Here is a 15,163-nt window from a genome sequence, read left to right on the forward strand (position 1 = left end):
CAATAGAATTAGTATTCATCATTACATTTATTTAAGCCTACAAATGAAACTGCTCTGTGTGTGCCAGGAATGCATTGATTAACATCTATTGTAGAGTCAACTGATGGTGAGAAGGAGAAGAAGGTAGAAGAGGAAAAAGAAGAGGAAAAGCATAGAGAGTACAAACAACTGACAATTCAAATTCCTGTGACCCCAGAAATGTTCCCCACTGGTCGAGTTCTTGTTTACTACATCACAAATGTAGGAGAAATGGTGGCTGGGTTTGTTGATTTCAAAGTGGAACCCTGCTTTGGAAATAAGGTTTGTAACAAGGAGTGGTGTGATTGCTAAAATTTAGGAGATCTGTCCTGTACTTAAATCAAAGGAAAATAGAAAGTCTTTAATCGTTTCATTCAAAAGTGGAGAAGGCGTAGAAAATTTGTATGCATACTCTTTTGGTTCACATTATAGCATGAATAGTTAAATATTAAATGGCATCACAAGTGATATCTGCTGCTGCATAGAATGATGTATTCATTCAAAATGGGTTTTGAGCTTCAATAATTTCACATCATCACTTCCTCCAATTACACAAACAGCATGCCTTCAACTGATTCTCAGAAAAGGTCAACACACTTGTAAAGTAAATTTGAAGCACCAGGTAGAAGTGACTTGAAGTTGGTATAGCCTTACAGGGGTGATCAGTCTTCATTAGTTGGTATAGTCTTACAGGGGTGATCAATCTTCATTAGTTATATGCTACTATCATTTGCATTATAATTTGCAAATGTTGTGTTGCCTATAATTAATAAATGAAGAAGCCTTTAAGAAAAAATAAAACATTTTATAAATACATGCAGAGTATTTGAGACAAATTACTGTACATGACCAAAATTGTCCCAACATGTTGGAACCTGCTTAACCCTGCAGAGAAAAACCATTTGGCAAAATTACATCAGTTTTAAAAGTATGAATGCCTTGAACATTTCAGGATGAGTTAAATGCATACTGTCCACATTAAATCAGGTATGGATGGTATGAAATCATGCATACTGCCCACATTAAATCAGGTATGGATGGTATGAAATCATGCATACTGCCCACATTAAATCAGGTATGGATGGTATGAAATCATGCATACTGTCCACATTAAATCAGGTATGGATGGTATGAAATAATGCATACTGTCCACATTAAATCAGGTATGGATGGTATGAAATCATGCATACTGCCCACATTAAATCAGGTATGGATGGTATGAAATCATGCATACTGCCCACATTAAATCAGGTATGGATGGTATGAAATCATGCATACTGTCCACATTAAATCAGGTATGGATGGTATGAAATCATGCATACTGTCCACATTAAATCGGGTATGATGGTATGAAATCATGCATACTGTCCACATTAAATCAGGTATGGATGGTATAAAATCATGCATACTGCCCACATTAAATCAGGTATGGATGGTATGAAATCATGCATACTGTCCACATTTAATCAGGTATGGATGGTATGAAATCACCTATTTAATAAAAACTCTTTGTAAACATTCTTGAGGCAGTTTGCAATAATTCATTTTCAGATTTAGTACTAAGTATGGTCATTTTTATGATGCTGTTTGAAAACAACTTTAATAGGTCAAAATTTTTAAAATGAAAATTAAGATATATTTTGCCTCCATTATATCATAGATGTGATATTTCGGGAACAGCCTTTAGGGGCTGCATTTATATATTTCTCCTTCAAATGCTGAATGACGTTAATATTAGGGATATAAGCCTACTACTTCCCAAATCTAGCCCTTTTAAAAAAGATGAACATTTTTTTACAACATATAGAATAATGGCAATAACAATTGTACATTACCTGCCCTGGCAGCCACCATGTGTCGCTAGTTATTAAGATTCACTGTCATACTGTCAGCATAGTACAAAAAAATTGTCTCAATCCATACCAATATCAATGTGATTTTTAGCCATCCATCCAGAAATTGAGTCATTCCTCTACAGGTGATATAAATTATTTCTTGAATTTTAGTGAATTTTACTGACTTTATCATTTTAAATCGCATGGCACAATGTACTGTTGCTAATGCATATTTTCGTTCATGTTTTTGTTGCACTGCTTTTGGTTTGCGCAGTCAGTAACAGGTGTTGTTTAAGTGAATTATTATTTTTTGTATCCTTGTGTTGTTTCAGTCAAACATTCAAGAAATGCAAGAGATTTAAAGCACAGAGTCATGTTTGGTGTGTACAAAATGTACGTTGTCCTTACCTGGTCCTCATCTGTGTCACCTTGGATGGTGTATCCTGATATGGAGGCAGAACCAGAACAGGATGAGGGTGCCATCAATTAGATACTAGGAATTGTCAGTTTCAGAAATCCCTCCACCCCCTACCACCATACATGACTATAAAGTCAAAGTTTTGATAGATATTGACGATAAAGATGAGACTTCATCCTTCCTACAGATTCTCTAGTTCATAAAAATCAGAGAAATTAATGACTATCTGGAAAAACGTGGAATGCTAAGGCTTTCTTTTCCAAAAGTCATGTACCAGCAACATTTTCATTTCACTGGTACAAATCACATTCCAACACCTTGCATTCTGAACTAACAGTTCCTGATGAGAATTTAGCAACTGTTCACAAGTCTGCCACACTGTCTTATAAAGTGGACAAGAATGTATTTCATGCCACATCAAAGCTGATTTGAAATGTTGCCATGTGATATTAGACTTGGCCTCATTGGTGATTTTCTGACTTGTGGATAAACTGGGCATTGTCCACTATAATCCAGATTGATTGAGTCATTAATAGGGCAGCTCACCATTCCATGGCAATGCTCTGACTACCTCTGCAAATCTAGATTTGATATGATGTAATGCATGTGTGCTTTCCAAATTGTTCAAGCCACATCATAACCTGGCATATGCCATCTGGCTTACTATAACTCTTTGGTTGACAAAATTATAGCAGTTTAGAGACAGGCAGGAACTGTTCATCCAACATGCTGTCCACCCAGCACAGTCTTTTAAGACCAATCTGCCCCTGTCACAGTGGAGGGACAATGGGCAAGCAAGGAAAAGGGTTTTTCCATTACAGGTTCAGTCTTGCTCCCAGCTTAATGCCAGGGGGCAACAACCTAACCAGTTTAAGAGACAACATTATGGAGAGGGTGGCTTCATAAAAGCAAGTTTCACATCCTTCAGACTGCCTAACTCTTAACATTGACCTGCCAACCGTACTGCCCACAGACAGCCTGGGCACCAGTCTCATGCAGTTCCAATCTCTATGCATTAATCTATTTCCTCAGAATAAATGGGTGATCCAGATCATTTTAGAGGGACCTCAGGTTTTATTAATCCAACCCTGTCCTCTTTCTTCCTCTTTCCTTCTAACACATTGTACTGTCAGAGTAGGAGATTAAGGATGATATTCTGCAGCAGGAGATAAGGTTGCTCATCAAGAACAGGACATTGTGTGATGGTTTATTGAAGGCTTTTCCATGTACAAGAACCTCAGTCCCCAGTCCTTAACCAAAATCATTGATTGCATTGTCACCCTGTTCCAGTCAGATTTTATCTACAGTGACAGTATTTACTTAGCTGACATCCTCCAGAAACATACGGTAAGTTCTATTCTTTTCAATGGTAGAAATGATCTGCTATTCCTTTTGAATCTTCTTGGTTTTCTTGTGAACTGGCAAATGTCTGACCTTCATCCATACCAGTGTTTTGCACATCTCAGGTTATGGAGTTTATCACCAGTCTCAGTCTGGTAAGACTCCCTAAAGAATGGTGTAATATGGATCGTTGAACTTGTCAAGTCCATTTCCAACAGGTCTTTGATTTAAGTTCCTGTAAGTCCTTAGATTATCCATATCCACTCTTGATCCTGCTGGGCCATCTTATCATGTGTCCATTACAGATGACCTTGCTGGCTGAATGGTCAGGATCACAAATGAGATACAATCATTCCTGGGTCAGTGGTGCAACCCCAGTTGGCTCATGACAGAAATTCCTTTGGAGAAGACCTAATGGAAAGTTTCCAGGCTCCAATAAAGCCAGTAGCGGTAACCATGTTAGAACTGCCTCTCCATATTGAAATGAAGGGTGTCATCAATTGCCTGTCAATGAAGACAGTCCTAACTATATCAGACAACTCTTTGGTGGTGACCTACCTCCTCAAATGGGGGGTGGGGACAAATTGCATGTAGATTCTGGTTTGGCAGTTTTCACAGTGGTGTGACCAGCTTGATATCAACATACAAATTGGACATAAACTCAGTGTCTATCCAGAAAAAGTCAAGTCATTCATACAGAATTGTTTCTCCATCATTCAGTCTTTCATCAAATGTGTGCACAATGGGGGTGTCTGATAATTGATCTTTTTATGAGAAGGTGAATTACAAGTTGTTTACCTTCATCTGTCCAGTTCTGGACTCGGAAGCGTGAGCTGTGGATGCCATCAATCAGTTTTCAGAGGAGTTATGGGCCTTTGCTTACCCACCCATGCCTTGGTACAGAATATTATACACATTAAACCACACCATATGGGCACCCTCATTTGTATTTCACTCAGCACCCTCATTTGTATTTCACTCAGCTTAAAACCAACAACCCCTGATGGCAACAAAGAGAGTTAGTTGGTAAGAGTTATTGCCTTTATCTATATGATGTATACAGAAAGCATAAATGCTTGTCATTTGGATGGATTTGGGAGGTAACATTAAAGTAATCAGCTAAATATTCTTGGGAAAATTAACTTTCCATGATATTTTATGAAATACATTGCTTCAGTATTTTTTGTTCACTTTTGGAAGAAACTGGTGCAAAATTGAAAGCAACATTAACATAATACTGAGTTTTGCCATTAATGTTTACATAATAAAAATGACAAGAAACTTAACTGTTGGTATGAAGGATGGCAAAATCCAGGGGAAAATCATCAAGAAAGCACTGTATATACTCTCAGTGGAGAAATTCTTCAGGGAGATTACCAATTGTTATACACATACCATAAGGAAGAGCACATCATGTTATAAAGTTGTCCATCCATCTAACCATCTGTACATCTGTCTTTTCTTTATTTCATTTCTGCACAGCAACTGTATTCTCCAACATTACCATTATCATGCTCAGAAAGTTGAAGGAAAAAGGATTGGAAAGAAGGAATCTTTTTCATTCACTAACTTGACTTGTATCCCAAATTCCTTATCAAACTTTGTAACTGGATTAAATGTCAGATAATAAAGAGACCTGTTGACTTGAGGGTCAGAAGGTCAAGGTCTAAGTGACTCACTGGGGATGAATGGTTTCTACATGATATTGTGAGTTCTTTTCTGCTACTTTGATGAAACTTTGTCGATGGTTTTTCTTTTGTGACAAGGAAAACACCTTTTCAGTGATCAAAATAACTAGCTTGCATTTGATACAAGGAAGACTAATAAAAGAAGGAAAAATGATTCCAACAAATTTTGTTAAGTTCTGTACCACGTGCCTTGACTTCACTATTGTTGATTGTTTGCAAGTGAGACAAGAAAGATATCTGTTGATTTTGAAGTTAAAAGGTCAAAGTCAAGGTCAGAAACTCCAAGAAGGAAAATTTTTTCCACAATATGGCTCAAGTCCTATGCCATAACCATGTCCAGATATTTTGGATGACTTGCATTTGAGATAAGAAAGTCACTTCTTCACTTTGGGGTCACAGTAGGTCAAAGGTCAAGGATAGTGAGACTGAAAGAGAAAAATGGCTTTCATCAAAAATAGCTTCTATCTGAGACAAAGAACACCCCTGCTGATTTCAAATTTAAACGTCAACGGTCAACAACACAAAGGTTGCAGGAGGAATCACTACTGTGCCATATATGAAGTTCAAAGTTCATAGTAGTTTGCAGTTATGTCATCCCGTTTGTCTTGAGCTGCAAAATGAAGTATATTTATAAGTATTTGGAAGAACAAAAAATATATTTCTGGTCACTATCTCAAGCAGTTCCAATTTAAAGAAAAAATGTTATATCAGCTGTATAAATCCACTATATGAACAGGAATTCCACAATTTTCAAAACATTTGTGGTGAGCCAGCCTGCATCTAACAATATTATCCAGCTCGGGAAATAGCATCACCATTTATATATCAGAATTTTTATCTTCCATGTATTTCTTTTTCAGGTCAAAATGCAATATGAGCAGAATATAACACATCCTGGGAGCAACGTGACCATAATCATCTCAGCTTCTCCGGGGTCACTTTGTGCCATTGGAGTGGTTGACCAGAGTGTTCACCTGTTCAGTAGGAACAACTTGCTTCAGTGGGCAGACATGATGGATATCATGGAATCCTATGATTTGACATCTAATCACATTTCTAACTGGGATTACTGCCTTGACCAAAAGGACAAAAGTACAATACTGCATCCTCCTGTCCCAGTAGGTAGGGCAACTATCCTTATCTTAGATTTTATTGCTTTGATTGTAGAACACTAATTTTGTTAGGTACATCTTGTAGTTGCACATGATGTGAAAGTTTTCTAATCAGATAGAACTGGAACAAAACCAGTAAATGTGTGGATGGCTCACCACTGGATGTTTTCTCTCTTGTTTGGGTAGTTTTGATGTAACCACAAAGTTAATATCTTAATGATGATGAGCTATTCTGAATTTATATTCCTAACTACCTTATTTACCGTATATGTTGGGACACCATAAATTAATTTTAACTAACTGTTTAATTTTTCATGCAGGATTCATATTTTTCTTTCCTTTAATGTATTGAAAGCTTAAGTTCCTTTTATTTTCAATATCTTATTTGAAATCTCTGTTGTAAATTATGAAGTTTATGAATTGTAGTAAGTTCCATTTATTCCCAATATCTTATTTGAAATCTTTTTGTTGTAAATTGTAAAGTTTATGAATTGTAGTAAGTTCTATTTATTCCCAATATCTTATTTGAAATCTTTTTGTTGTAAATTGTAAAGTTTATGAATTGTAGTAAGTTATATTTATTCCCAATATCTTATTTGAAATCTTTGTTGTAAATTGTAAAGTTTATGAATTGTAGTAAGTTTGCATAGTACTAATGAGTGATAAGTAACTATTTTGACACAGCTTAGTAGGCATGTTGATATCTCCCATTATTGTTATTTATGGACTGAGGACAGCGAAATAAGGCAGAATGACCTATTTATGGACAGAGGACAGCAAAATAAGGCAGAATGACCTATATGTGATTGATAGGTACACAAAGTTTTTGTTTTGATGTCTTTGTCTCACACTGTCCTACTTATAATGCCAGTAATATTTTCAGCATAACATGACCATAACATAAGTGGATCGCTGTAAACAACATTTCATGCTTTCATTCATGTAAGATTTGCTCATGTCCTCTGACAGTCTATCACCCGTAACCCAATCCCCATGTCCTCTGATGGTCTTCCACCTGTAATGCAGTATCCATGCCCTCTGATAGTCTTCCACCTGTAACCCAATCCCCATGTCCTCTGACAGTCTACCATTTATAACCCAATCCACATGTCTTCTGGCAGTCTTCCACCTGTAACCCAATCCCCATGTCCTCTGACAGTCTTCCACTTATAACCCAATCCCCATGTCCTCTGATAGTCTACCACCTGTAACCCAATCCCCATGTCCTCTGATAGTCTTCCACCTGTAACCCAATCCCCATGTCCTCTGACAGTCTACCATTTATAACCCAATCCACATGTCTTCTGGCAGTCTTCCACCTGTAACCCAATCCCCATGTCCTCTGACAGTCTACCATTTATAACCCAATCCACATGTCTTCTGGCAGTCTTCCACCTGTAACCCAATCCCCATGTCCTCTGACAGTCTACCATTTATAACCCAATCCACATGTCTTCTGGCAGTCTTCCACCTGTAACCCAATCCCCATGTCCTCTGACAGTCTTCCACTTATAACCCAATCCCCATGTCCTCTGATAGTCTTCCACCTGTAACCCAGCCCACATGTCCTCTGACAGTCTACCACTTATAACCTAATCCCTTGCCCTCTGACAGTCTACCCCTTTTAACCCAATCCACATGTCCTCTGACATTCTTCCACCTGTAACCCAATCCCCATGTCCTCTGATAGTCTACCACCTGTAACCCAATCCCCATGTCCTCTGATAGTCTTCCACCTGTAACCCAGCCCGCACGTCCTCTGACAGTCTACCACTTATAACCTAATCCCTTGCCCTCTGACAGTCTACCCCTTATAACCCAATCCACATGTCCTCTGACATTCTTCTACCTGTAACCCAATCCCCATGTCCTCTGATAGTCTACCACTTGTAACCCAATCCCCATGTCCTCTGATAGTCTTCCACCTGTAACCCAGCCCACACATCCTCTGACAGTCTACCACTTATAACCTAATCCCTTGTCCTATGAAAGTCTACCCTTATAACCCAATCCACATGTCCTCTGACATTCTTCCACCTGTAACCCAATCCCCATGTCCTCTGATAGTCTTCCACCTGTAATCCAATCCTCATGTCCTCTGACAGTCTACCACTTATAACCCAATTCCCATATCCTCTGACATTCTTCCACCTGTAACCCAATATCCATGTCCTCTGACACTCTTCCACCCGTAACCCAATATCCATGTCCTCTGACAGTCTACAACCAATAATCCAATCCAGAAATCCTCAGGTCCTCTGAGAGTCTACCACCTATAACCCATTTCACGGATCCTTAGGTCCTCAGACAGTCTTCCACCTGCAACCCAATCCTCAAATCCTGGTATCCTTTGACAGTCTACCACCTATCTCCCAATTCTCTATTCCAGTCCTCTGACAATCTACCAACCATCACCCAGCCATTTAGTCCTAAGCAAAATGTTGCAGATTTTCACAACAGAAAAATTCATTCAGATTGTCTTGAATGTATATATTGTAGAAAAGTTGACGTATAGATATATAGAACTGATATGCAGTAGATGATTCAATAACATAGATAATTTTTTCAATACTTAAGCTTGGAAAGTCATTTGGCTTCCTCTTTACTCTCATCATGAAGAAATATAAAAGTCAGTGTTTTCAAGATATCTTGATTTGTCATTAGGTCCCCCAGGAATTGAGGAACTAAGTGATATTGGTCTGAATCCATTCCTTGGCAGGAAGAAGAGGAGTATTATGCAGTTTTATAGTGAATATTTGGATTCTCTTCTGGCATTTAAAGTAAGATTGAAATCTGTATTTATTCCTACATCATTTCTTTAGTGAATATCTGGAGTCTATTTTGACATTTAAAGTAAGATGGGAACCATTACTTATTTCTATATCAGTTCTATAGTGAATATCTGGAGTCTATTTTGACATTTAAAGTAAGATGGGAACCATTACTTATTTCTATATCAGTTCTATAGTGAATATGAGGATTCTCTTTTGGCATTTACAGTAAACTGGGAACCTGTACTTATTTCTATATTGATTCTAAAGTTAATGTCACAATTTTGCACAAACAAATGCAAATGGCCCTTACAAGGATCAATTAAATTTTGTAATAAACTTTGTTATGATGAATTTTGTTGATCACATAGAGCTTTAAAATCTGCTGGTCCAAAACCATGTTTAAAATGTAAATAAGGAGTACATGGAAAATTTCAACTTTGCTCAGATTGCGGCAGAGGTAGATATAGATCATTAATTGATTATTATAACAGAAGAGGAAAAAAAGAAGCTTCTCCAACAATTGAGGAGTTTTTATAAAACTTTAAAGATAAATTGGCATAGTTATTTTTCATCTTGATTTCTTTGACTTGTCAAGGAGGCTGATAAAACATTTTTTTTGTCATTCTGAGGCTTCTGTCAACAAAAATGATTATCATACTTCTGTCATAGAACATGATATTTTCCTCACTGATAGAAACCTCAGAATGATAAAATAATAATTCTATCTTGATTATTTCATGACTGTCAAAAGTTGGATTATATATATATATATATATATATATATATATATATATATATATATATATATATATATATATGGAATTATTCAATTTTCACCAGTCGATAATAGAAGCCTCAGAATAATCAAGGTGAACAATTTCATTTTCTAGAGATAACTATTATATCTACAGTGATATTTTAAGATATTTTTGCCACATGATCAAATATATCAGTAAATGAATCAGTCATCCAATCTTTGGTCTTTTTGTTATTGTAAAGAATAATCCAAAACAACCCATCCAACATACAGGAATAATTATGACAAAAGATATTATACGACTGGTGAAAGGTGGATAATATATATATATATATATATATATATATATATATATATATATATATATATATATGTGTGTGTGTGGAATTATTTGACTTTTGCCAATCGATAATAGAAGCCTCAGAATGACAAAATAGTTGCTGTCTACAATAATATTTTAAGATTTCTTGCCACATGATAGAATACATCAACAAAAGGATCAGTCATCCAATCTTCGATTTTTTCGTTATTGTGAGGGACAGTCCAGAATGACCCATCCAGCATATAAAAATAATTATGTAGAAAGATATTGTATGGCATATTTAGTTTTTTGACCATATCTCTTTTGGATTCATATTATTTTTGTACCTACAAAAGCCATAATAATATACTGCCTGAATAAAATGATTCAAATTTAGATGCAAGCAAGCACCATCTGTAGATGATCAGAGATGGTACTGCTTAAAGATTTTAACCTTGATAAAATCAAGGATGCAAAATTGTTGGACGAGGATGGCAATGAGACTATTGAGTTATCACCAATATTGATGAAGCTCCATCCATAGACAATCTTGATGGATTTATTAATAATCTAGTAGTGTATGATGATGTGATGCTGGACAAACAAGTCCAGCTAGAATATTTTCTCAAGGCAGGCATAAAAATACTGATATAATTTATGTTACTCAGCGACCTCGACAAGTTGAGGCACAAATACCTAAAGTAATCAGAGATAACTGTAATATTTTAGTTGTGTTTCATGGAGTTGATACACATACTTTGTGAAAAAAATATAATATATTTTTCATTTTCATATGAAGTTTCTATTTTATAAATTGTTGTTGTTATTCTAGGGTTTAACGCCATTTTTCAGCACAAGATAGGCTATACATGGCGGCCAGTATAACTGGTGGAGGAAGAACCCTGGAAAACCCAGGGAAGAACCACCGACCCACGAGAAGCTACTGGCAGGCTTTCCCACATAACCACGCTAGCCGAGCCTTGGACTCAAACCCACGCAGACAGAGGTGAGATGGCAATGATCCAGAATGGTGAGCGCTTTAGACAACTCGGCCACTCGGGGCCCCCTATTTTATAAATAAGACCTCCTAGAAATTTGTAGGATTCACCCTCTCTGCTGCTTTTCCTTTATCCCTAGCTGAAATAAATGCTTCTTCTTGAGAATTTTTTTTTCTAAGCTTGTGTAGAAAGTAATTCTCCGGTAGTGTCAAGTCATATTTGGTTGTTGATGGCAAGCCTGGGTGAGAAAGAGAGTCGACTGTATTGTAACAGCAGCCTCAATGATTCCTGTCAGCTATGTTGTAAACATTGTCCCAGTGTAGACTGATTCAAATCCATAAGAATGTTTTGATGCCAAGAATGTAAAGTTATTTTCTTTTTGCAAGTAATGTTAAAGAATAAATGCAGCATCTGCACTGAAAGGAGTGCTTCTCTTCAGGCATATCAGTTAAGTGAATGATGCCTTAACTGACTCAGTGTTTGAACACATGCTCCAACTCAGTCATCTGATTGGTTCAACATGACGATGCATCTAAATTTAGTTACTAGCTTATTAACATATATTGGCTGCAATGACATCATGTCTGGACATAGTAGACAAAGAGGGGCCTAGCAAGGGGCCAGAGAAGGATGCACTGAGTATTACTTAAACTACATTTAACCAATTAAATTACAATTTAATCAATCCATTGCAGTATCTTTTAGTTATATATGGCATTTTAATCAATTCACTACAATATAATTTATTTATATATGGCATTTTAATCATTCCATTGCAATATCATTTAGTTATATATGGCATGTTAATCATTCCATTACACATTATTTAGTTATATATGGCATTTTAATCAATCCATTACACATTATTTAGTTATATGGGGCATCTTAATTAATCCATTACACATCTTTTAGTTATATAAGGCATCTTAATCCATTACACTTCATTTAGTTATATGTCATATCAATTCATTACACATCATTTAGGTATATAAGTCATATCAATTCATTACACATCATTTAGTTATGTGTCATATCAATTCATTACACATCATTTAGGTATATATGTCATATCAATTCATTACACATCATTTAGGTATATATGTCTTATTAATTCATTACACCATTTAGTTATATATGTCATATCAATTCATTACACATCATTTAGTTATGTATGTCATATCAATTCGTTACACATCATTTAGTTATACATGTCATATCAATTCATTACACATCATTTTGCAAATAATCTTATTACACTGTACACTGCTTTTATGTTGAAATAACAACTAATGAATTGTTTACACATTTTGAGTACACCTGAGTTACTTTATTTGAGTTAATTTTAATGTGCAAACTTGTGTCATCCTTTATTCCACTTTGATGCTCACATATTGAATGCAAAGATGAATACCCATCAATGATAGACAACTCAAACACACGTTTTGTTGGCATGACAAGCAAAACATTTTTGGTCAATCGTTTGTTTCCTAGAGGTCAGGCCTGGTAGCAGTGACAGATTTGGACCTGGAGACACGGCCATGCAGTGGTAGGAATGGAATTGATGCTCCAGATTACAGTATCCTTGCTGATGTCGCTGGGCCACCTGGATTATCTGGTGCAATACCTGGGCCTGTTTATACAGGTAAATTTAAAAATGGTTAAACCTAACATTTTTAGAAGTTTCTCTAGCCAGACAACTGTATATATTGTTTTTAAAGGCAAGTATACTTTGCAGTGCAATTTATCATGGACACAATTCGAAAAGATAAAAAGAAAATGTTCATGCAATTCATCTCGGTCCATGTAAGTAGTTCAATAGAACTATACTACATCCCACCAATTTGAACAAAATATCCTCTATATTTTAAACAGCACTAGCTCTTTTCACTTACAGTAAAGCTCATGCAATTTTTTAAGTCGTCACACTTAATCCCCTCCACTTTTGCTTTGCAATAATGCTTTATGATGTAGGGATAAACAGCTACAAATCACCACTGTGCCTCAGCAGGCATACCAATGGCAATTCCAGCATGGAGGGGATGGTCAGCATCACTGATTGACATTTGAACAGTCATCGAATGAGGACTACCCATGGAAAGAGTGAGATGTCAAGAGCGATTTACAATCGGATACCATTGGAAGAATTGGTCATATTTATTTTGATGATATATTTAGATGATACAAAACTGATTCCAGAAGTCTTGCATATTCACAATAAATTTGATTCAAGTAAAATAAGGGATGGAATAAAGTCGTTTTTGCTACAATTAAGAGCAAGACAATTGTTTTCAACTATTTAAGACTCCCATTAGAAAATTAAATGGTCTCTCCCTAACAAAGACCCAACTTCTATAGAACTCAAGGCAGTGACTAATGCCAGCATCATTATAAAATATTTACAAGTGCTAGCATCAAAAGATGTCAATTTCTTTTAAGGAAAGACATGATTCTATTCACACAAAGCCACCTGACTTGGTTTGCTGTATTTAACAACAGAAGTTTGATAATTATTTATAATTAATCAAGAAGAACACTGATAAATCTTGACAACTATTCTTCTTTTATTGATGTTAGAGTGACACTTGTTTTCCTGCTGTCAAAACAATCAGATGTTAGGTCATGAAAATTGCCAAACATCTGGTTTTAGTGTCAGCATCTTTTTAATGGTTAATATTGTTCATGGTTAATATTGTTCTTGGTTAATATTGTTCTTGGTTAATATTGTTCAAGGTTAATATTGTTCAAGGTTAATATTGTTCAATACAATAATTCTCTTTAAATTTTTCATACATTTATTTCAGATGATAGAAAAAATATTAAATAGAAATACAAGGAATAGAATTCATTTTATCCGTCCACTTGGCTGCAGGGAAATTTTTTAAATCTGTATCAGTTGTATGGTTTGGTTTCACTAGTATTTATTGCAAACATCATCACAGAAAGTACATAAAATAATACATCAAGAGAGACCAGATAAGAGCAAGCTTAACATTTTTTTTGTTTCTGTCCAATATTTATTTAAAAAAATTGAAGCAGAGATATGAAATCATAATAATGCTCTCTCTCTCTCTCTCTCTCTCTGACACATATGTCTGAGTTTAACATCCATGCATCTGGTGCCTCTGCCCATGCATACGGGTCTGTTATTAAGTGTATGAATGCCACTTCCTTTCTTCACAACATACAGAAATTCACTATAGAATGAACTTACTTCATCATGTCAATGATAACTCATGCATGGTGTAAACATCTCACCTTAATCAGGTATGAAATGATTCTGTTTTTGTTCAACAATTATAATTCTTTTCACTGCAGAGAGTAAAATATCACTGACATTAATGTGATTGTTGAAAAAGTATATTGCATGAACTTCAACAGAAATAAAGGCATGAATGCATTTTTGTAGATTCCAGTAACACAGTAATCGAAGAAAGAATTAATTGTACAAAATGTTGCATAAATAAAGTTTGCAAGACAGTGTCATAATATTAAAATTATCTTAAATTTGATTTGACATTATGTACCATGCATTATCTTTGTTAGAATTGCAAAGTGTTTAATTGACTGAATTATATGTTTATTTTTCAGTACAAAAAAATGTAAGCTAATTACTCCAAAAGAGAGAATGATGCAAATAAATTGGTACTTCTCTCACATTCTGAACCTCATGCTTGCATGGGTCATAAAAAGTAAACCACACCCATTTTATCGCGCCCACATCCACTCTGCAAGGGTCATTAGATCAATACAACTCTGTGAAAGAGCAAGGTGTGTAAAGCTATTCTTTACAAGAGATTATAGTTGCTCTAGCAGCTCTTTAAGGATGCATGGAGATATGGTGGATGGTATCAATTTTAATCTTCTCCATTCTCTCTCTACCCTACTGTGAAATGTGGGGAATTGAAAAAGCACATGAGCTGA

At 35.7% G+C, this 15,163-nt stretch overlaps 1 protein-coding gene across 2 annotated transcripts in view; it reads left to right on the forward strand.

Moving 5' to 3' along the window:
- LOC149802041 (pregnancy zone protein-like) overlaps positions 1-15,163 on the forward strand; it is a 173,614-nt gene that overhangs the window by 93,283 nt on the left and 65,168 nt on the right. For both annotated transcript variants that reach the window (XM_089956448.1, XM_089956445.1), the window contains exons 16-19: positions 95-300; positions 6,161-6,422; positions 9,077-9,192; positions 12,734-12,884. In XM_089956448.1, the coding sequence (XP_089812574.1) occupies positions 95-300; positions 6,161-6,422; positions 9,077-9,192; positions 12,734-12,884 (735 nt within the window). The remainder of the gene's footprint in view (positions 1-94; positions 301-6,160; positions 6,423-9,076; positions 9,193-12,733; positions 12,885-15,163) is intronic.

Source organism: Sinohyriopsis cumingii, chromosome 4 (genome assembly GCF_028554795.1).
Source record: "Sinohyriopsis cumingii isolate HCF-2022 chromosome 4, ASM2855479v2, whole genome shotgun sequence".
In the NCBI taxonomy this organism is placed as follows: Eukaryota; Metazoa; Mollusca; class Bivalvia; order Unionida; family Unionidae; genus Sinohyriopsis; species Sinohyriopsis cumingii.